Source organism: Nicotiana tabacum, chromosome 11 (genome assembly GCF_000715075.1).
Source record: "Nicotiana tabacum cultivar K326 chromosome 11, ASM71507v2, whole genome shotgun sequence".
In the NCBI taxonomy this organism is placed as follows: Eukaryota; Viridiplantae; Streptophyta; class Magnoliopsida; order Solanales; family Solanaceae; genus Nicotiana; species Nicotiana tabacum.
The window spans coordinates 74276059-74301395 of NC_134090.1; the positions used below are offsets into that span (position 1 = coordinate 74276059).

At 36.8% G+C, this 25337-nt stretch overlaps 1 protein-coding gene across 1 annotated transcript; it reads right to left on the reverse strand.

Annotated features, from left to right (window-relative positions):
* Positions 1 to 24665: 24665 nt before the first annotated feature.
* Positions 24666 to 25130, reverse strand: LOC107809320 (uncharacterized). Its single transcript, XM_016633922.1, has one exon. The coding sequence runs from the start codon at positions 25128 to 25130 to the stop codon at positions 24666 to 24668; it is 465 nt and encodes a 154-aa protein (XP_016489408.1).
* Positions 25131 to 25337: the final 207 nt, after the last annotated feature.

Below are 25337 nucleotides of genomic sequence, written 5' to 3' on the forward strand. Positions count from 1 at the left end.
GGCGCCTGACTGCTGGACTTGAACTGTATTCCCGTAATCTCCAGGTGGGCGCCTAATTTCAACAAAAATAGACAAAACAAAGAAAATTTTCGGCTCCAGTTTGGTAGCTGGGCATATCTGTGAGTATTAAACTGAATCATGTTACCAAATATTACTAAGAATTTGAAAGCTAGATCCCCTTATCCAGAAGGGTCCTGACAACTCCTAGTTAAATGACAGTTTTAAAAGTAGAATTATGTTTTCTAAAGATATGACTTCCGCTAAATATGGTTATCTAAGAAGGTCTTAAAATTACATCTCATTATCCAGGAGGTTCCTGAAAGTCAAAAATCAAGTATTATCCTAAGAGTGACAATTTTTACGGCTGAGTTACACTACCCTACAATGGAGCTTACGCTAAATCTTGTTATATAATGGAAGTCTTAAAGCTAAGTCCCATTATTCAGGAGGGTCCTCACAATTCCTAATTGAATCATATCTTAAACATGCAAACTTTGAAGCCAACTTATATTTCTTAGGGGTACATCTATGCTAGATTTTGCTACTCATGATTGTTTTGCATTTTAAACTAGGTCCCATTTTCAGGAGGGTCCTGAGAATTTATGGTCAAACCTGTCTGGTGCTTGATTTTCCTTATGGAGGGTTTTTCCGAAACAAACAAAATTTTTTGCCCCTGTTTCAAATCAAAAGAACAATCTTGTCAGTTCAAAAATATGGTGGTTGGTTTGTGGCCTTGACTTTGAGGGCGATTGCTCCTTCACTTCCCATGATAACTTGATTTCCATTTCGAAGACCTTGCTTGTTTATTGACTAGCCATTTTCTTTGTCATTCTTATCACAGAAAGTACCTCTTCTCTATTCAGACCCAATAGTTGCATTGCTCGTGACCTAACATTTACCAAACCTTTGTGTTTCACTGAAAATACCTTTGATCCATTCACCTAGCACCCTCCATCTGTTGCATTGTTCATGAATTGATATGTACCAAACCTTTGTATTTCACATGGATCCCAAAGCATGTTGATTGTCACCAATTCAGTGCGCTTGTTGTTCTTTCTTGACTTATGACACTTTGATGTGCTAGCCAGACCTCGTTTGGTGCAATTGGAAAGCTGGTGGTAGATTTTGGAGTCATTTCTCACTTGTTCTGACCAAACAGACTCAGGAAGAAGGAGTAAACAAGACAAAAGGAACAGAGTAAAGGACAATGGAAATAGATGAATCCTAATAAGAAAACTACAAAGTAGAAACCTATCAGATGTGGATATCAACTCTAATGACCATGACATGCACCTGCGGCCTATTCTGTCAAGCAAGTGTGATGTTCAACTCTTGTTGTACCCTTAAACCGTGAAACTGGGTTTCAATGCTCTGATTATCCAATCCGATTCACAATCCTTACTCGACTTGTAGTGCCCGAAGGGTTTTCACCATCAAGCCTCTCTCATTTTATTCTTTCTCTCAACTTATAGTTGCCTCAAGGTGCTTGTGAAGGTTCTCACCAATAAGACTCTCATTTTTTATTTCTCTCAGCTTTCAGTCGCCGCAGGATGCCCGTGAAGGTTTTCACCGATAAGACTCTCCCATTTTTGTTTTTCTTGTTCAGAACAGAGTGTTGTCCCTGATGTGAATCGCCTCTCCTTGCTCGACTTGACATCTCTCAAAGACTGGTCGGAAGGCCTTTCTTTGGACCGTAATGTGGGCTTTTGGATAGGGCTAGAAAGAAATGGTATCAAAGGTTCAAAACAATTCACATGGGTTCAAAATTACAACTTTCGGAATCAGATTTCTTACAACAACCGCAAATTCTGTCCTAGTTTCTTTGCTTGGGGACTTTTGGATTTTTATTTTGATGGAATCGAACCGTGAGGCTGCCTACGTATCCTTAAAAGGAATCAGGTCGAACGTAGTTCATGTCATAGGAATTACTTTGTTTGTTGTGATTTTCCTTTTCTTTTTCTTTCTCTTCTTTTCTTCTTTTTGTTTTTCTTTTTGTTGTTTTTTCCTCTCTTTTTCTTTTTTTCTTTTTCTTTTCATTCTTTTTCTTTTCATTCTTTTCTTTCTGTCTTCATTATTTTCTTTCTCTTTTCATTCTTTTCTTTCTCTTTTTCTCTTTGTCCTTTACTTACATTTTGCACTTGCGTTTCTGAACTTTACTACTGATTCCAAAAGAGGGGTATGAAAAAAAAATAAGGTTCAAAAAGGGTAACAAATGATAAAGTGTTTAGATAGCAGAACAAAATGTCTTCGTTATCCCAATCTTCAAAACATACCAAGTACAAACAAACACAACTTAACCAAAGAAATCATACATAATACCTTTTGACCGCATCAAAACTGATAGCCATTTCTACACATTTGCTTCTACATCTGTTAAATACAAAGCACCATTGGACAACACTCTCGCTCTCATTACCACGAACGCCCCCCTGCAAATTTGGGCGAACTTGCCTTTAGCTTCGACCCGATGTGGCAGGATGCATTTCAATAGGGTTTCTTTATGTTCTATCTGCCCCAGTTTCACATAATTCGGGCTTGAAGTGATCTCAAAATGCCTTTGCTTATTTCCCCTCGCATGTCCCTACATTTTTAAAATTGCTTCATTGCTTCTTGACTAAATTGACTTTTAAAACCAGGGTGAGAATTATGCGTGCATGTCATGTCACTAGAGTCAATAGGAAAAGAACTATAAAAGAAAAGAGAACCAAACAAAAATGACTAGCAGTTACAAAAAACAAAAAATTGCATTAGACAGTTGGTGAAAGGATTTGAACAACAAAACAAGCAAACTAAACTGGGGTTATAAACCTAGAACAAACCTAGACAATACTAAACGAGCTGCCACGACAAAACAACTAGGCAAAATAAAAGGATATAAAGGTTTGAGTCACAAGACAATATTCGGATTACAACCTTGGAAATAACCCGGACAACAGAAATGACAACAAAATAAACCATCAAAACTCCTCCCTGGCTAACCAAGAAAAGAGCATCTTTCCAATCACCAAACTCAGCATCTTAGCCATTGACTTCTGCATCAACAATACTAGGACCTTCACAAGTCTCCATCACATTGTTCTTAACAAATTGCTTTTGGGTTCCCTGTGCCTGCTCGTTCTTAGGATCAACCTCTGATAGCGCTGAAAGCTTCGTAGCGCGTGGACCTCCAATGATCTCAGAAGAATTCTCATATTCCTTTTCAAAATAAATCATACCCACCATATGCGTCTTATTACGCACAGTCGATGCCCTTGGCTAGTGTCTGCTGCATCTGGATTTTGCACAACAATGTCACCTGCATCAATAAGCTTCTGAATTGCTTTCTTTAGATGCCAACACTTCTCTATATCATGCCCCGGGGCATCTGAGCAATATGCGCACCTTTGTGAAAAATCAAACTTCTTTGGAAAAGGGTTTGGCATTTTTATCTGAATCGGCTTCAACATGTCCAATTTCCTTATATTCTGGAATAGACTGGCATATGACTCTCCCAAGGGAGTGAAGGTTTTCTTTCTCTGCAACTTCTCATTCTTAAATGCTTGATTGGGCCAGAAACCCTATCTAGGAGGGTTTCGGTAGGCTCGTGGGGGCGGGTAAGACATTTGGGGAAGTGGTGTGGGCTATTGCGGGCCTTGTGGGTGTGGAAAATATGGTGGTGCATTGTGGACAAGGCACTGGAAAAGTGATGTATGACTTTGGGAGTTCTGTGGAGTGAAGTAGCATTGGGGAGGGTCATCTGGTGCACAAGGATATCCACGGGGACGATGTCAAGGCTGGAAGTGTTGAGCAGGAAGGCCCATCGGATCATCTTTTCTATTTCTCTTTCTTCCACCCAAACTTACTAGGATGTTCTGAATGTCTTTTGTAGTATCTTTCAATGCCGAATAACTCATGATTTTGCCTGACTTGATTCCCTATTCTACTATCTCCCCCATTTTTAATACATTATTGAAAGGCTTACCCAAGGCCGGGATCAAATGACTGAAGTTGGTGGGCCTCTGGGCTTGTAGGAAAAGCTCAACCATTTCTTTTTCACCAATCGGGGTACTGACTTGAGCAACTTGCTTCCTCCATCTGAGCCCAAACTCCCTAGAGCTTTCCTCCGGCTTCTTTTCCATTCTAGATAGGGAAGAGCGGTCTGGGGTAACGCTTGATTTATATTGAAAGTATCGAACAAACTCTTGAGCCATGTCACCCAATGTAGGCCACTTACCAATATCTTGACGATTATGCCATTCCAAAGCTGCCCCAGTCAAGCTCTCACCAAAATATGTCATCAACAAATCATCTTTCTCGCCAACACTTCTCATTTTACTGCAAAAGACCCTCAAGTGGGCTACCGGATCCCCACGCCCTTCATACAAGTTAAATTTTGGCAGTTTAAATCCCGCGGAAAGGCGAACGTCAGGGAACATACACAATTATTTGTAAGACGTGTTAACCTGGTCTCCCATCCCTTGCATGTTCTTTAAGGACTGTTCTATGCTTTTCAGCTTCCTAGATATCTCATCTCGCCCTTGTTTTCCTGTTACCTTTTCATTTTTAGCATGAAGCTGATCCCGAGAGCTCTGTTTGTATGAGTCAAGAACTTTGTGGGCAACCTCTTTGGGGTAGTATTAGGCATCCTGAGCTTTGAGTGAGTATTCATTGTTGGAGATAGTAGATATGACGGGAGGGCAATTTTGGGGAGAGGTAATTGGAGGATGAGTGATGGAGCTACTAGGGTGGTTGGGAAAACTGTGATAAATGGGTGGATCTGGAAAGTATGGGGGATCATGCGGTACTATGAGCGGAGTTTGGGTAAGGGTAGCATCTAAGAATCTAGGTGGTGGCAGGGGTGGTGCCTTCCCAGTCATCCAGGCCTGATACATGTCCGCCATGTGTTGTCTTAGCATTCTCACCTCTTCAACCAACCCCTTGTCTTGTTCGACTAATTGCTTTTGGGCACCTGTATCAACCAACTCAGTTTTGTTGTTATATGTCATTGCCTTTTGACTTTATGTTGTGGAGAGGAGTTACTACTTCGAGAACCACAAACCAACCACCTTTCTGCTATGAAGATATCAAAAGGAACAAAATGGGGTCATCCCGTTAGCATTAGGGCATTTAACAACAAAAATATCACATTGCGTGCAATGCACCTAGCAACAATTAATGGTTCTAGAATGACTTCGAGGGTCACAAGGTCACTTGGCATCATCCCCAATTTGTCCATTTGAATCTTCTCTTTTCTTTGCTTTTCTAGCACTTGCTTGATCATTTTCCTTCCTCTTTTTTTCTAATTTCACTCTTTTCTTTCCTTCATTTCTCACATCCCACAATTTCATCTCTCTTTTTTCTCTCTTTTTTCCTTTTTCCTTTTTTTTTTCTTTTCTTTTAACTGTAAAAAAAATGATTCGATCGAACCCTATGTAGGTTGCCTACGTATCATGACGCCGCATGAATCAGATCTTTGCGTAGTTCTGGAAGAACGGGAATAAAGTAAACAAACTAACGTTCTTTTTTATTTTCTCTTTTTTTTTACCTTAAGGAGTATTCTTATAAGAAAAGAGAAATAAAAGAAGCAAATCTTTTTTTTTTTGAATTTTCTAGACTTAATGTTCTATAACCTATTGCAAACTCAAGCTTAACGAGCATATATGTTTTGCTTTTTTTTTCTTTTTTGAAACAAACACTCTATGGGAAATTATTAAGGAAAAACCCTAGAAGAGAAAAAAAATATTTTTTGATTCTTTGTTTTAGGAAGAAGATCGAAAGAATAAACCACAGAAAAATATTTTGAATTTTCATTTGATATCCTGATGCAGGATTTTGAAACAAGCAATGAAAAAGATAAAACAACATGTATTTAGATTTCAATTTGATTGCCTAAAGGAAGAAACTTTAAACAAAAGATAAAGTATATTCTTTTTTCTTCTATGTACAATATCCTAAAGTTCTTGGGAAAATAAAAGAATATTTTTTATTTATTTTTCATTAATTTCCCAAAGAAAACTCTCAAAAGAAAATCTTTTTGGATTTTTGAGATTAATGCCTTAAAGAAAACTTTTAAAAAGGTACTAAAAGGAATTTCTTTTTTGAATTTTGGTCCTAATATAGTAAAGGGAATATATAAAAAAATTATTTAAGTCCTAGATATTAATTGACTAAAGGAAAAACCACCTCCAAAATGCTTTTTTTTCATTCCTACAATTAGTATTCTAAAGAAAATTTCTAACGGAAATATATAACGCAATTTTTTATTTTTTTATTTTGGATTTTTGATTCATTACACACCCTTTCAAATGCAAAATAGAAAGTACAATAATAATAATAATAATAAAACTCGACATTACTACACAAAACTAAAAGGTAAAAGACGACATAAAATAAAAAATAAAATAAAAAAACAGACTCAAAACATAAAAAGAATAGAAAATCTTCTTTTAATCCACTCCTGAATGAGCTATCCTGACTAGATGTCCTGGGGCTCTATCATGCTCAAACTCCAATAGGTAAATCCACGCCTATATGAGAAAATTAAAACCAAATATTTTAAAGACCTAGAGCGTTATGTGAGACAATAACCCTTCCTGTTGGAAACATGCAAGACATGATTTAGGCTATTTTTTGCAAAATGACTTATTCGGCCAAAAGATGGCTAGAAATGGAAATTTTGGCTAAGACCCCACAAAGCCAAAAACCTAAGATTTACTTGGAAGACCGGACCCTATGTGGGTTGCCTACGTATCACGCCCCGAAAGACGAGAATCAGGTATGCGTAGTTCGGGCAGATTGGATACGGGCGATTAAAAAAACAACTAATTTAGAGAAAACATATTTTTTGTCTTTTTTTATTTAAAATGATGAGACATGTAACTTTTTTTTTTGATTTTCTGATTTACGGAAAATGATGAAAAAGTGCAAAATCTCTTCTTTTTTTTTGAATTTTCAACCTCTTTTTTTTAACAAGAATGTGAAAGAAAACATAATTGGGCCCCACTCACTTTATCTTCACACTTCAACCTCTTTTCCTTTTTCTTTTTCTTTTTCATTTGCCCTCAATTATCATTGGTCCGCCAAATGACCCTTTTACCCTTGAAAAAATACAACATATAGCATATAGGATGCATCAAGATGGTCTGTTATTTTGGATACACCTGTCCTAGACGAACCCAACCCCTTTGTTGAGTTCCCAAATTCAGATGCACGTGATGCAAACAAGCGTTCCTACTAGGGATCCGGCATGAGGCTAAGTTATTCTAGGTTCAAAACCTGGGTATGTGTTCTAGACTGTGTACCCGAGCGGACAACTCGAGCCGAGGAGGGGGCTACGTACTGGGATCCAAAAGGCCATTCGGCTTAGTAACTTGTCCGAGCTACTTTCTTATTTCAAGGTATGACACTAACAAAATAAGGAGTCTCGACCAACGAGCACATCCCCAAAGATGAGAAGAGAAGAGTTTCGTAGAAGTTTATATACAATTTAGATAATATCAAAGCGGTAAAAGCATCATTTAACACATTAGGCCCAAGCATGTAATGAAATAACAGATAAAGCCAAATACAAAAATTCATCTAAGCTCGAATTCTGAACCCTGAACCAAAGATTCTGGGTTCGGTCCCCAGCAAAGTCGTCAGAGCTGTCACACCTCCTTTTTACCTACACCCCCGGAAGGGGTATATAAAGGGAGTTTTTCCAACTTAAAGTGACAATCGAAACGAGATTATTTATTTATTAAATTCAAAGTCGCCACTTGGGATAATTTTATAGTTTCCCAAGTCACCGGTTCAAATACCGAATCGAGGAAACATTGACTCTGTATTACAGTCCACGAACACAGAAATCCGGGTAAGGAATTCTGTTAACCTGGGAGAAGGCGTTAGGCATTCCCGGATTCCGTGGTTCTAGCACGGTCGCTCAACTGTTATAATTGGCTTATTATCTGATTTTAATACATGTTTTAACCTATGGTTCAATTTTAACTTTATAACTGCTTTTATTTTAAATATTGTTTTTAGAAAGATTCAACATCACATAAAATGCGTCTTGAAACACGTCACATAAATGCACCCGTAGTCTGCAACACATTTTATCTAACGTTGTTGAGATTTGAATTTGGATCACATAAATGCGCACCCGAGTTTAGGAAGGTAAATTATTAAAATAGTGCGCCTAAAGCAGCTACGCACTTTCACATTAGCGAGGGCCATGGAAAATTCGCTAAGTGGCACACCTCGATTTCTAATTTCAAAGGATTTTATTATTCGAAGTTATTATAATCGGGTTACATGAAATGCACTCCCGAATTTTAGCAATTACGAATCACAACGACATCACGAGAACCGTACCCGTAGCCACGATGGTTCGTTATAGCGCGCTTATGTAAAGGTCACATTTCCTAAACCACTTTATTGAAACAGTTTCATCCACAATAATCCTAAATAAATTATAACTCAAAACTTATTAAACTTCTAAAAATCAAACTAACTAATAGCCTATTCACGTCATTGGTTCTGGTTCCTCGTTCGAAAGCTCAGTATTCCATGTTTGAACCCTTTACATTTTCCTCTTTATCTGACATATTTGGTGGGTGTTGAAATCTAAAGCACATGGCAATAGTACTGCATTAAGCCGTGAAGCATATCACCTCTTTCGTTTACTACGGACCATTTAAATGATAGTATGCAACATAAGAGAATTTAACAAATGCACTAACTTAACAGATCCAAAAACAAGCATATGTGCAAGGGAAAAAAATCATATCGCATTCAACTTAATAAGTATCAAGTGCACGATAACTAATATATTATCAAATATGAGCATATCTAACAAATTGATCTCCATACATGAACTATTCTTCTGAGATGTTATATCTACATTTGATCATCCAAATAGACTAAACATCAAATCAGAACTAAACACCAAATCAAAGACAAACGTAGCATACCTTCATTTTTGGTCTTTTCATTGAAAACCAATTTCAAGCATTTTCAATACCAACTTCAAAATTTTCTCATATTAACTTAATGAAGGAAAATAACCAAACAAGAAGAACACAAAGCAATATGAACATCAACATGAACAAATACTAACCATTTCAAACATTCATGTACCAAATAAACCCATTTAGTCCAAATTTATTGCACGAAATTGAGAAGAAAGACGAGAGTGAGAATTTGACTTCAATTATATTAATAAGAACTCAGTTACAATAAACTCCTATGAACAAATCTGGCCGAAAGAAGCAAAAGTAACAAGAGCCCGAACAGCGAAGGAGCTTCGCCGGTGAACCTCGAGCAGACCCCAAACCTCACGACAAAACTAACTATGAAAATGCCTTTGCTGTAGCCCAGAACTGGTGTTTGACATAGAAGGTTTGGTCTTGAGGTCTGTTTTGGTTGTTTAGAAATCAGCCATGAAAATGGCTCTTGAATGAAGAAGAAAGAGAACAGGGGGATAGGGTGAAAGAGACGAGATGGGGGGATCTCCTTAGTCTTGCGACGCTCTGATTTTGATTAGCATCTCCGTCTGTTCCTTTTAGACGTTATTTTTTGTGTATTTTTCTCCCCCTTTAGATTTTAAGCACTACTTTATATGTAGAGTCTAGGTTTAGGTGTATTTTGCCAATTAGTCCCTAGGTCTTTTGTGTTAAGTCCTTAGGGTCTTTTTATTTATTTTTTGTTCCAAAGAAGAGTCTAGACGGATCCCTAGGCTTAATGGACTAATCCGAACTGGGCCAAGAATTGGGCTCTAAAACTCTTAAAATTGTGATCCAACACCTTAATTGACTCATTTTAAAATAAGATAAAAATACTACACAGTGCAAAAGCTAACATGAAACTATTATATATTTTTTGTATTTTCAAAATTATATAAAAATAAAAATAAGGTACTATTTTTTGTATTATTTTTTCTTAAAAAATTTATGAAAGATACATACTAAAATATTTTTTTGTAATTTTCATTTTTCTTGTTATAAAATAAAGTAAAAGAGTAAAAATGAGTTGAAATAGCTATATTAGGCCTAAATTAAATATTTACGTGCTAAATATAAAAAAATCTTGGAGAGGGTCAAAAATCATATGTCTACAGTTATATTCATCATTTCTAGGCTATCTTCACAAGCTTTACTTGTCTTATCTATTATTTGTTAATTGCCTGCATGTTTAGTTGAAGTTGCTGTTGTTTCCTCTATTCCTTATTCATTATTTAACTGTGAATTCTTTACTTGAATTTGTTATTCTTGGATTATCTTGTTGATGAAACTGGTATTGAGTTATGAAGGTCGTGATTCACATTGAGGCAAAGTGTTATGTTGTGAAATACTATTTTGTTGAGTTATTCACTTCTGGTTGTTATTGTTCAGACTCTTGTGTACATTGTGGTTGAGCCATGGGCTTTTATTGTGAAAATATTGTTATTGTTGATTTGTTTGGAAAGTTGTGATATTGGACACTTGAGGTGCGATTTGTGATACGTTGTCATATTGATACGCATGAGGTGGTATTGGGTTTTGGAGTTAAAACGCATGCAATGAGATAAAGTGGGTTTGATACGCGTGGCTAGTAGGGGAACTACTAGAAGCCACGCATTGTGATAAGGTGGGATAAAACATGGAATGCTATTTCGGGAAAAATAATTTTCAAAACTAAATGCAAGGCTCCCGCGGTGATATAAGAAAAGTTTGTGAATTGATTTGTGATTTGAGACTACGAGGCGATACCTCAGTAGTGAATCTTGTTTATATTTTCTATTTCTTCACTTAGGTTTTGTTCTTTTGTTCCGTGTCATAGCATACCTTGTTTTCCTTCTGTGATACATTATTTGCCTTAGTTCAGTGTAGCTATTCTCGTGTATTTCTTTAACTGTCTCATTTCTATTGTTATCATTATTTTACTGTTATACACTTGTTTAGTTTCTTATTTATTCCAGTAAGGCCTTGACCTGACCTCGTCACTACTACACCAAGGTTAGGCTGGGCAGTTACTGGGTACCACTATGGTGTACTCGTGCTACGCTTCTACACATCTTTTTGTCCAGATCCATGTACCTCTTACTAGTCCAGGCATCAGTGAGTTGAGTTCGTACTCGGAGACTTCAAGGTACACCTGCCGGTGTCCGCAGGCCTCGGAGTCACCCTCTATCTTTTTCTATATTTTCCTCCTTTTATTATATTCAGTTGTCTAGAGATGGCTATGATATCATTGTAGAGCTCGTGACTCGATATGACTAGGTTTGGGGAAATTGTATATGTTGAAATATGGAGCTTTCTTTATTAAAAGTCGTTGAATATTTGACAATTTATTTGTTATTTCAGTTATATTCCGTATGTTTATTAGGCTTACCTAGTCTTAGAGACTAGGTGCCATCACAACATCTTACGGAGAGAAAATAGGGTCGAGACATTACCTATTCACTCTCGATCCTGATTATGTGATTTATTTTGAAATCTGACCTCAATATGAGGTCTAAATCTCAATTTTACAAAATCTTCAATTTCTACCCAAATCCCTAATCTCTACCATAAAAATGCTAGATTTGATGTTAAAAACTCACGAAAAGTAATGAAAAATTGAAAGAAAGCGGATTAGATTTGCTTACCAATAAATTTAGGAAGAAAAAGTAATTCAAAAATCGCCTCTAAAATATTTAGAATTGAGAAATTGTATAAAATAAGCTAAGTCTCATTTTCCCCATCTTATACCCAACTGCAGGTATGCGAACACCGCAAATGCGAAGCACAGATCGCAAATGTTATCAGTGTATCAGAAGCCAAGAAGTCACAGATGCGACATAACCTTCGCATTTGCGAAGCTCCCTTCCCTCGCATATGCGAGCCAAGCTTGCAAATGCGAAGCTGCCCAACATTACACAGCATCGCAAATGTGATGCTAAAGTCTCAAAAGTGAACCCAACAACCATCACAAAAGCAACTCTTTCTTCACAATTGTGAAGTCCTAACCCCTAGACCATGCTCGCAAATGCAAAACCTTGTTCACCAAAGTGAGGCTTGAAAATGCAAGCCAGGCCTCACAAATGTGAGATATGCAGCTCAACACCAGAATTGAAACACACCAGTTATCTCAAATCATCCAAAACTCATCCTCTGCACACCCGAAACTCACCCGAGCCCCTCAGGCTCCAAACCAAATATGCATACAAGTGTAATAACATCATATAAATACGATCGCGCAATCAAAATACCAAAATAACATCCGCAACCATGAATCAGATATCAAAATACATGAAATTCAGGAAACTCAATAGTAGCTAGAAATACAACCAAGCGTCCAATTCCTATCAAACCAAGTCGAAATTACACCAAAGTTTGCACATAAGTTTCAAATAGCAAAACAGACCTATTCCATGTCCCAAAATTAAAATCCAAACCCATTAACCATAAAGTCAACCAACCGTCAAACCTAAGAAATTTCTAAACATTCAATTTGCCAACTTTGGGCAAAATAAGTCAAATCAGCCTAGGGACCTCCGAATTTAATTGACGGTATACGCTCAAGTTCAAAATCACAATACAAACCTACTAGAATATTCAAAATACTGATCTGGGGTTGTTTACCCAAAATGTTGACCATGGTCAACTCTAGCCTTATTTTAGTCAAAATTTTCATTTTCTTCATAATTTCACATTAAAAAAATTCAAAAAGCGATATGGATCATGCATGCAAACCAAGAAACATCAAATGAAACTATGGCAGGTCTCGGATCATGAAAATTAAGGCTTGTACTCAAAACAATATGATGACCCAAAGGGTCATCTTGTGTTTTAGAATTCGAATCCGGGTTCCGAGATCTTGAAAACCTTATTTTATTCCTTCTCAATTTACGTGCGCAGTCCGGGCGCATTTTTGAAAAGCTTTTATGTGAAATTTAAGAAAAATATTGAAATTTGCCTTTAAAATGATTAAAGATGACTTCTATCAATATTTTTGGTAAACGGATCCGGACCCATGATTTGACAGCCCCGTAGGATCCGTAGTAAAATATGGGACTTGGGCGTATGCCCGGAATCGAATTCCGAGGTCCCTAACCCGAAAAATAAATTTTTGAAGAAAATTATTAGCTGGAAAGTATAATGATTTTTAGAAATTGAATAATGGTTGAACTCGTTGGTATCGGGCCCGTATTTTAGTTCCGGATTTCGATACAGGTTTGATATAGTATTTAAGTCGTACTTGTAAAATTTGGTGAGAATCGGAAGTGATTTGATGTAATTCGGACCCTTGGTTGGGAAAATATAATTTCAAGTGTTCTTAAGAAAATCATGAGTTTTGGTGTTAAATTCGTTGTTTAAAATGTTATTTTGGCAATTTGATCGCACGATCAAATCCGTATGATATTTTTAGACTTGTGTGCATGTTTGGTTTGGAGCTCTGAGGGCTCGGGTGAGTTTTGGATAGGCCACAGAGTGTTTTGGACTTAGAAAAAACTGTTGCAGGTTCAGTTCTGGTGTTGGCCTCTAATCTCGCAATTGCGAGACCAGAGTTCGCAATTGCGAAGTCTGACAGTATTGCATTTGCGAGCCACTCATCGCAAATGTGAAGAGTAGCTGGGCTAACAGTCTTCGCATTTGCGAAGACCCCTTCGCATTTGCGAAGTAAAAGCTGGGAGGGGACTGGTCGCAAATGCGATCATTTAGTCGTATTTGCGGAGGATGAGGTTCGCAATTGCGAACTTTCCTTCGCATTTGCAAAGACAACAAAGATGTGAGGGGGTTCGCATTTGCGAGCTATGCAAATGCGAAGCTCAGGTCGCAAATACGACATCTGCAGCTGAGTAAATGGGTCTTGGACGAGATTTTTTATTCATTCTTTAAATTTTCAAACCCTAAGCCCCCATAGGCGATTTTTCAAAGGAGAGTTCTTCCCCAAATCATAAGTAAACGATTGCTAACTCATTTTCTTCAATCTATTTCATCTTTTTACATGGTTTCATTTCAAAATCTAGGATTTTTCATGAGAAATTGGGTGTTCTTGGGTAGAATTTAGAAATTTCAAAATTTGGGGATTTGGACCTCAAATTGAGGTCGGATTTCAAAACCAATTGCATATTTGGATTCGTGCGTGAATGGGTAGTCGGGTTTTGGTTCTAACTTCGAGTTTTGACCAAGCGGGCCCAAGGTCAGTTTTTGACTTTTTGGAAAAAATATTGGGGAATCTATACTCATGCATTAGAATTGGTTTATTTAGCGTTAATTGATGTTAATTAGTTAATTATGCATAGATTCGGGCGGTTTGGAAGAGGAAATTAAAGGAAAAGCGGTAATTGAGGTTTGATTTTTGGTCGTGAAATCAAGGTAAGTGTTTGGTCTAACCTTAGCTTGAGGGAATAGGTGTTGTTGCCTTATTTGCTACGTGTTAGTATTGAGTACGACGTATAGGTGTGGTGAAGAATATCTATACGTTGGTGTCGAGCATGCAAGTGAGTCTTATACCGTGACTATTGTGACTCTTATTATGTATTGTCATGTTTAAATTGATGATTATCCATGTTGAATAAGTCCTAAGATGTTTTCTTGGTATTTGATCATTGTTGGGTATTGACTCAAGTTGAGATTTATTTTGTGAAATTAACTGTTGGAACGAGATTGGTTATAGCTGATTCCCTTGCTGGAATGTTATTATTTCTATTGTTTGGGTGAGGAAGAATGTAAAGCACGAAGGGTGATGCCGTGCACGATATTGTGAGAGAGTATTAATGCACGAAGGGTGATGTCATGACATATTCAATGAGTGTTAATGAACGAAGGGTGATGTTGTGCCATATTTCTGTGAGTGTTAATGCACGAAGGGTGATGTTGTGCCATGATTATGAGAGAGTAAAAGCACGAAGAGTGATGCCATGCCGTTTCTGTTGATTTCTATGGTGAGGATGAGAGTAAAAGCAAGAAGGGTGATGTCGTGCACTTGTTAGTGTATTATCATTTCTGTTGGTTCAAAGTTGATATTTACCTTGCTTCTTTACTTTATTACTGTCAGAATTTGATATTCCCCTCAGCATGTTTCCCTTTCCCGTCTTTATCTGTTCAATTCTCTTATTATTGTTTCTCGTATATGATTTAACTGCACAGGTTTATATGGTTGTCGTGTCCTAGCCTCGTCACTACTTCGCCGAGGTTAGGATTGACACTTGCCAGTACATGGAGTCGGTTGTACTAATACTGCACTCTGCACTTTCTGTGCAGATTTCGGTGTCGGACCTCATGAGTAGTGTTGAGGTTGCTGCCTTCGGTCTACGGGAGACCCAAGGTAGATCTGCCGGTGTTCGCAAACCCTGGAGTCCTTCTTCCCCCTATTTTGGATTATCTGCATCTTTCTATTTCGAGAACAATTGTAATTCTTTTAAACCAGTATTTGTAGAACTTCTTAGACGTTTGTGAATTGTGACACCAGATCATTGGGGTAGACATGTATTGGAGTATTTTGAACTGTTATAACACTTCCGCACTTTATATATGTTTAGTTGTAGTTATTATTTATTTTTGTTTCGGTTAATTGTTAATGTGTTAAAACCGTAATTGTTGGCTTGCCTAACATTCAAGAGTTAGGCGCCATCACGATCCCGATGGTAGAAAATTCGGGTCGTGACAAATGACCTATCGGATCGTCACAGTTTTTTTTGTTCACCGTGTGTTCCTTTTGTTGGTCGATGTTTAGATTTTATCGTCGGTTTGAAAATAATTGTAGCAGTGATTTCTTCTTCTTTTTTATAGTACCAATATTTATTGTTCCTAAATTGAATGATATGATCAAAACTCGTTATAACAACCTTGTTTGTTTTATTTTATTATATAACTATAATAATATTTGTCGTTTAAATATTATTTTGCTGTTGTTGATAAAAATTATCCAAAAAATTATTTTTTTTTCTTTTTTAATGTTATAAAAGATAAACAAGTGTAAATTTCTCCTTTAATTGTTATACGAGTGACAATAGATATCCTCTTTATATTAACACAGTACTGCCTTCATTTGTAGAGGAATAGCCTGATGCTAGATCCTATATGGCATGAATAATAGTAACAAGGAATTAATGTCTCACATAAATACTTTAGCACGCTACGGGAAGTATTATCCAATGAAACATTTAAACTAATTTAAATTTAAAATTCTTCAAATCTTAAACATATAAAAGATGAAATTTTTTTGTCCAATGAAATATATATATATATATGTGCGGATTTCAAGGGAACGAATCTTTAATTATGAAAGTATGTACTTACATAATATTCTTTGTCATAAATAAGTATATTAAAGTTTAAAAATATTTGGTTAAATCTCTAGACCTATTATTTATAATCTTATAGATTTTATTTATATAAAGATAATTGTTATATTACCAAAAATAAATAAATGTTATAATGGATAATTTTACAAAGAGCATGTTATAAAAATGACTATTGTTATTAACTTGTTATAAGTAAAAAGCTATTATAAAGAGGTAATCAAATAATCGATTTAAAAATAAAACTTAATTTTTATAGTGAAATATTATTATATAGGAGGGATAGATCTCACTTTAATTATCTTTGAGATCAATACCAAGAAGCAAATCTCATAAGGAATTTCTTTCTACAATGCACTACTTATGGAAAACAAACCAAACAATTAATTTAGTACAAACTTTGGAGTCAAAATACTAGAGCTTATATAAATTGTAATTCTTTGGTTGTACACCGTTCTTTGACTTAATTAAGGACAAGAATTTTCATTGTATTTTCTGTCATGCAGCTAATGCTCTATCTTGAATCTTTCTTTCTCCAATTCACAACTTGAAACTCTTTTGGGGGAAAGAGCACTTTAGGTTCCAAATTGATCCATGAAGGAATCTTCTGAAATCTAATTATCAGATCAATAGAGGGACCAACTCAATCGCAACATCAATAAACCTAAAGAAGCTATGAATATAGATGAGGAACTCAACACTTCAACAACAAATACAAGCGAGGTAAGCTTTTGAGACACTATCTTTCCCCCTCCTCCACCAATCAATAACCCCCTAGAAGCAGAATTCCTAAACAAATTATCACTAGAAGAATGAAAATTCCAACCCAACTAAACACCTTTGTTTTATACTCATATCCACAAATGGCAAGTTAAGGCTATACTGGCCTTGGCAACAATCCATTATTATCAAACTGCTAGGCAAACAAATGTTCTATACAAACCTTAAGACCAAATTAAGCTCACTTTGGCAACTGGATGAAACTCTTCAACCATAGACCTAGGTTACGATTTCTACCTCATCAAATTCCAAAATATTGATAACTACAACAAAGTATACCAAAAGGGACCTTGGTTCGTAGGATATCAATACCTCTTCATACGTCAGTGGGAACCCAAATTTAATCCAGCCTTACCACACTCAAATTTTACTAATGTATGGATCCGTCTCCAAGAACTATCCATTGAATACTACGACTTGCAAATCCTCAAAAAAATTACGAATTTCATTAGCTCACTCATAAAAGTGGACACATGCACAGAACATACATCAAGAGGCCGATATGCCAGGCTTTGTATCTTAGTACCACTAGGAAAAACCCTTCCTTTCTAAATCTTACTAGGAAATCACATCCAATTAATACACTACGAGGATTCTTCTATTATATGTACAAAATGCAGTTGTCTAGGTCATAACCTACACTATTGTACGACCTCTACAACACCTTCAACCTCCAAGCAATCTCATGAAAATCTAAGCACATCCACTAAGGAAGATGACCTACAAATTCAATGGAAAACAGTCTCATACGGTAAAAACAACGACAGTAACAAATTGAATGAACACAATTCTCCCCAAACCAACACAAAAAACCCAAAACCACCAAAACCCTCCCAATACCACTTCTAAGGACAAAATATATACAAATGGACCCCATGGCACTAAAAAACAAGCCAATAACTACAACCTACAAGACCAAACTAACCTACCAAGTCAAAACCATACCCTTGACCCACCCATTACTACCTATACAAACGACAAAACCGTACAACCCCACCCAATACCACCTACACCACAATCCAACAATCCTAACCAAAACTATTTCAAACCACTAACTTCACATAATCATCAATCACTACCCACCCCCTAAAAACCTAGGAGAAATAAATAATCACCCGAAGTCACTACCCTTACACCCTCTCATTCGTAAATCCTTGTCCAAAAACATACCTCCAAACCAATACAACAATAAGAAACAATAAAAAAAAAATATCATCATGATTCTATTACCCTATTTCTGGCCACTCACAATCACCCACATGAGCAACACTCATCAAACTCCAATAAGACAATTGAATCAAAGACACCCATGCAACCAATTATAAGCCCTACGATACCCCCTTTACTCAAAAACTCCAAACTTAATTCATACACTCCACCTCACCTGCCACACTCTATTACCTCAACATCATCATCACTTAAAACATCAACACCCAATACTCCTTTCACAGATCCTTCATTCCCTAAAACACATGGTATTCCACTGCATATTCACTGACCTAGCTCTTCAACCAACAACAATGGTTCATTTTGTTTACCAATCCAAGAAATTGCATTCACTATACCCTCAACGACTCTTTCAAACACTACCTCATCTTTGGATAACTGCACTACAACTCAAATCACCAAATTGCCAAAAAATTCACCACCAATCTCATCCAATGTATCGAACTCAAACCCACAGGAACCAACACCACCAACAAAGGCACAGAAGACATGTGAACAACATTCACATCAACACTATCATCTCTCTCCCCCACCTCACATAATAATTCACCATCAACCTCCTCATGCCCCTATGGATTCCATCTCCCACAATCCGTCCACTAATTAATCAACCACCACTCCCTCAACAAATACCAACTCCCACCAATAGATTTACATCTTTTACAAAATCACATCACACTACTACTAGAGACCTCAGAAGAAATGGCCTTCACAATACAAGAAGGAATGACAAACCAAACAAATCAAGTCCTAGAACTAATCCACCAACAAGATATAACTCTCTGGCAAATGCAAGACATCATCACCCAATTCTAACAATAGCAATCCCAAATGCCTTATCACCACTTCCACTGGAATATACCCCCACACAACAACTTCTTGCCATGGTCTATTCCTCCTCTCCAACCAGTGATCCCCCACCAAACCCTAGAACCATCACAAACACATCCACCGTAACAACATTCAATCTTCAAACATAATTTCAACTCTCCACCACATTCACCACAATAAGAGAATCATCAACAACAAGAAGAAGGCAACGATCTCCCGGAGACCTTCATGAAATCCATGATTTTGAACGACTTTCTGACGATCTCCATGTCAGGAAACATAGAAAAAAAATTCCTAATCTTCATCCCCCCGAACCTCTAGAAAACCTCATTGAACATACGTCTAAACCCCTCCTCTGTAGAAGAAACATATGCTTTACTAATGATTCCAACCCTACAAGACAACCTACTACCAGCAGCTCTATACGATCCTCCCCACTTGTTAAGGCACTTGGAACTATCTCTGGCTAAAAAAGAGAGCTACCCACAACATGAGGGATTAATGAAGATCATGTTATAGAATTGCAAAGGAGCACACAACCAAGAATTTCATCGGAACCTTAGGTTTTTACTAACATGGAACGACCCCTCGATCCTGTGCCTCACAGAAACCAAACTTGCTGACCACACTGACCTACTTATGGAGTTCAACTTCACAGACTTAATTCAAGTAGTAGTCTAAGGACAATCAGGAGGCATTGTACTTCTTTGGAAAGCACACGAATTGGATGTCAATCTAGTGGTAGTTACAAGTCAAGAAATTCATGCCTCCATCAATAATCAAGGTGTCCAACATCCATCAAACTAGTAGTGCAATGAGAGGAAGCAATGAAGTTTTTGTGTTCTATCATTTTGGAAAGTCTAACGTATCAACCCACTCCCACCATGTACTGTATTTTGAAGAACCCCCTCCTACCCCCCATCCTGTTTACCCTATTGTATACGTAGTAATACTTTAATCAGCTATGTAACTTCGCCCAAATCATCAATGAAATCCTTCGTTAAGCAAAAAAAAAGAATTTTCATTGTTTGGGTGAATTCTGTAATGGTCATACATGTTATTTAGTAGTTATTCAAAACACAAGCAATTTTTGTCCATTTGGTAAAACTTGTAAACAAACAACTAAAACAAGTAGAATGAAGATAATATTAAGTCTTGCATGTCTGGTAAAACCTGTAGATAGTAAAACAACACAAGCAAATTTTGTTAGATGAACTGTGAACAATTTAAGAAGATAAATAGAATGAAGACAGTACCAAGTCTTGCCAGTCCAGCAACACTTGTAAATAATTGAACAATACAAGAATTTTTTTTTTCGGGTGGTTAAAACTTGTGAACAATAAGATAGGTAGAATAAAGATAGTACCAAAGTTATGTCTCTCCAGGCAAAGCTTGTGTACAATGCAAGATTTGCTCCTCCGGCTAAACTTAACCAGATAGATAAAATAAAGATAGTATTAAAGTTTTTAACCACACTTGTAACTAATGTTGTTTCATTCTTTTGTGTGTGTAACACCAAGGCTATTTTTACCAAACTTCCTTAAATCAGGACAAATATTAAAAAGTAACCTCCCATGATCTTATTCATACTATCTTACATAATAAATCTCCTGGAATAAATAGTAGCTAACCCAAAAGGTCCATATGTTAAGCTCTTATTTCATTCCTTCTGGTACTTCAGAATGATTATCTTGTCGTAACGAAATAATTGCAGAAATGAATTTAATGAAAATTTAAGTCTCTTCAATTATGAATATTATTTTTTTCCTCTTCGAGTAAATTTCGAGTAGTTTTAGTGTGTGCGACAACCTAAATTAAAAGCATTGTGGCTTGGAAGTTTCAAGATTGCTGAGTTATCTTCTATGGATATATATAGTTAGAAAATTTGGTGGTTTTTGAGGAGCTAAATAGTTAGAAAATAAGGGTCATTTTGGAAATGAGATCCTTGATACGGTGGAATAACAATATCCAAATTAATACTACCTCCATCTATTTGGTACTATATTTTAATAATGCAAGTATGATTTGTTAATAATATTGTACGCTAAAAGTATCGATAGTATGTAAAGTACTTGATTAATAACAAACATTGCGAGGAAGTGAGGAACTGATCACACCCAACTACGCCTTACAAAAGGACTAAGCGATCGCTACAAATATAATCCGGTTCAAGAGTTCGGAGTCGAATCCCACAGAGAACTAACTTATTTACTACACTTTTAGTAACTCTAATGATAAGCTCAGACAATTTTCAGATGTAAGATTTTATTTGATAATTAACAAAAATTATTAACTAAGAAAAGATGATAATAAAAACTATCAATAATCAAGAATGAAGTTGAATTCAGTGGTAAAAGGACCTAGGGTTATTAATTTTCCCAATTGTCGGATTAATTCCTGACACGTTAGCTATAATTCGTTGTAACACTCTATAAAGATGATGAGTTCTTTTTTACCGTAATAATCTCTCAATCAATTACGATAATTTACTAGAAGTATTCTCTCGAACTACTCTAGTTGAAAATTTGTACAACTCATAAATATCACACCAAAGCTTCCTTATCTCTAACCCCGCTTTCAAATTCAAGTAATTAATCTCTTAACTTACCCGAAAGTGGCGTTGTTCAATAACAATCTAATCAAATGTTCTTTCTCAAGCAACACAAGATAACTAGACACGATTAATCAAGGGCCCTTTCAAGTAATCACAAAACAACACATAGTTGAACAATTATAGAGTAAAATGGCTCAATTATATTAAAACGTAATCAAGACTTCATCTAACAATTGATTCCATCAACCCTAGATGACGGGTTTAGCTACTCATACTACTAGACAAGATTACAATATAAAAAATCATAACCAACAGTGAAATTAAGAAGAAGAAGATGAAAAACTCGTAGATGATTCTCCATCTTCCTCCTTTTTGTGTTCTTGCCTCCAAAGTTCTTTTAAAAATAAGTATCCTCTATTTTTGGGCGAGTTAAGCTTCATAAAGGTCAAGGTTAGTCGCCTTTGAAATTACAAACTTGACCTTGAACTATTTCCTTGGAAGCACGTGCGCGACCGCGGATCAATCGTGGATTGACCGCGCATTTTGACCAGTGTTCTGCCTGACATATGCGGCCAGTGCGCGGCCGCGCATTGACCGTGGACTGGAGGAGTTTCTGCCTTCATTTTTTTATTTCTTCTTTTGCGGCGCTAACCTCTAATTGTCTTTCAATGCTCCATATTAACTCCAAAACACTCTTTAATGTCCTCGTAGTCCGGAATTGCTCCTACAAAGTATAAAGTTCTTAATTAGAGCAATTTGTTATCATTTAACATTCAAATATCAATAAAGTGCATCTACATTGGAGCATAAATGGTAGCTAAACTATATAATTATAGCCTACTATCAACACCCCACACTTAAACCATTGCTCGTCCCCGAGCAATCAAACCACACTCTACAGAGGACTAACTTCACTAAGCGACTTCTCTAACTCGTCACAACCAAGAATATTTCACATAGATTGAGCACAGTAGTGTAACATATTCACCTCAAAAGTTGACTCCCACGGGACACACAATATTCCTAACTTACTTACTTACTCTAACGCAGAGGTCAAGACTTGCCTTTTCTTCATGAATCAAGTGTCTGCTCATGACAAAAAAAGACTTATTCCATAATCAAATAAAATTCACGCACAATGAGTCACTTCAAAATAGACAGAATTCACTCACCCTCAGAAACGATATTCTTGTGCCACAAAAGATGCTCCATAGGCTTGCCCGTAGTGTACTACTATACTAATCGAGCTCATTCAGCCTAAGATCAAGTAGGACTTTATTTGGTTGTAATGTAGGTTGCGGGCCGGGTAGAATATATTTGGATATAAGAGCGACTACATCTTCCTAAGCAGTTTAATACATATACTTTAACATTTAAGTCAATACTTATGTCAAACCAACAATCCACCTTCAACACCACGTATATCACCCCATACTTCTTTAAGCACAATTACATCAAGAGTCACCACTTATCATAGAATATTTTTAACAACAACACAATTTTTTTTTCTTTTTCAATTCAAGTGGCTTTTATTTTTGTTTTTTTCAACACAGTGCACCTTTCTCCTTATTTTATTAGTTTTACTCAAAAACCACACCAATCACCCCACACTTTAACCTTTACAAAGTTTATAATAATTCAAATGTTTATGAGAGATTAAAAGGTTAAAATAGATGGTTAATTCAAACAAATGGTAAGGCTTGTAATGTGGTTTCCAAAGAAACAGGATTACAAGCTCAACGAGATTAACTACGATACATAACAATTAGGCGGGTGGAATATATATACGGCTCAACAAAGAAACGCCTATATCACTTTCAAGACTGAACAAGACTACTATTTCACTTTGCAAATACACGGGGCAAGTTCTAAGTATCAAATGCAGTGCACAGAATATAACAAGCCTCACACACACATGACACATGACTCACTCCAGATTGGATCATCAAAATACTCTAGTCAGGGTAGTTAAGCCAAATTAAGAACATACAATTTAAGGCACCCTTATAAGAATCAACAATTGGGCCTAAGCTTCACACTAAAGTACTCGCTATATTCAAGGCATAACTACGTTAAGAGATCCTATTTTCATTTCAGCCTATAGCCTACGAGTTCCTAAAAAAAATATAAACTAACTACACCCGATTCAAAGGAAACCCTTGGAAAAGAACTGTGGCCCAAAGAAAAACCAAGGGGGAATTGATACACTACTTCAAAAGAAATATTTTTCTTCGACTTTGATCCCTCAAGAAACCCGTCGAATGATATCCATCGTCAGGACAAATCAAAACTCTTTTGATTTTTTTTTAAATATTAACTATGAAACTACACTATTCTACATACAACATACAAACAAGGTATCCCCCACCCTACACTTAAAATGATGGCATGTCCCCATGTCACACAAAATAAAGAAATGCGAGGTGAAGGAAACTTCCCTGGTACATCAATCTTGATCGGAAATAGTGTCGGGGTCGAGATGGCATGCCCTCCCTAGAGCACGCAGCCAAGCCAAGATCTTCTTCTCTGATTTTGCATTTTGGGTGGCCACTGCATCAACTCAGGCCCCCAATTCTGTGACAGAAGTGCGCAACCCTGCCATTTCATGCTCTAAGGCTATCATTTGCGCATTCTGTCTGGCCACAGATGTTCCTTTGGCCTCTGCAACTTGCTCATGTATTGGTGACTCAGCCCTAATTGCATCTTGCCTTTCATCTCCTTCCTCTATCGATGGTTTCGTAGGTGGTGTTGTTCTTTCTTCTAAGCGTAGGGGCTCGAACTGGGGGTTCCCTTGTCCATAACCCTTGACTTCGAGAGCCATGACCCACTCTGTCAACTCTTCACCATCCACATTTTCTAAATTCATCAAGCAGGCTTCTAACGGATCTCTGACATTAACGGTCTCATCCTTCTCTTGTAGTATTACATCCACGGCCTCCACTAGCGAGTAATTTGCAAATTTACTGGGTCTCCTCATAGATTGTTGAACATTAAATATTATTTCTTCATTATTCAACCTTATTTTTAACTCGCCAGTCTCACAATCGATCAATCTCTCCCGGTGGCTAAGAACGGCCTCCCCAAAATTATTGGTATTTCTTCATCCACTTGACAGTCAAGAATAACGAAGTCAGCAAGAAATACAAACTTCCCCACTGGGACAAGCACATCATCTAGAATTCCAGTCAGTCTTTTGACTGTGCGATCAGCCAGTTGCATCAACATTGAGGTCGGTCTAGCTCTGCCAATGCCTAGTTTTGTGTAGATTGCCAAAGGCATCAAGTTGATACTGGCTCCCAAGTCAGATAATGCTTTAGCAAAAGCATAACTTTTAATTGTGCATGGGATAGTGAAACTACCGGGATCAGACAATTTTTGAGCCATAGGTCTTGTCACTACCGCGCTACATGTCCGAGTCAGAGTTACAGTAGACAGGTCCTGAAAGTCAAATTTTTGAGACATCAGATCCTTCATCATTTTTGTATAGCCTGGTAATTCCCTCAAAGCATCCATCAACGGAATATTTAATTGAATTTATCTTAGCATTTCATGAATTTCCTGTATTGATCATCTTTATTTTGCTTGGCCAACCTCTGAGGGAATGGTGCAAGATTAGCTTCTGCTACTACTTGGTGCCTTTTCTTTATTAGGAGCCTTCTCCAACACCTGTTCTGGGAGTTGTTCACTTTCTTTCTCCTTGCCTTTGTCAACTTTAGCCTG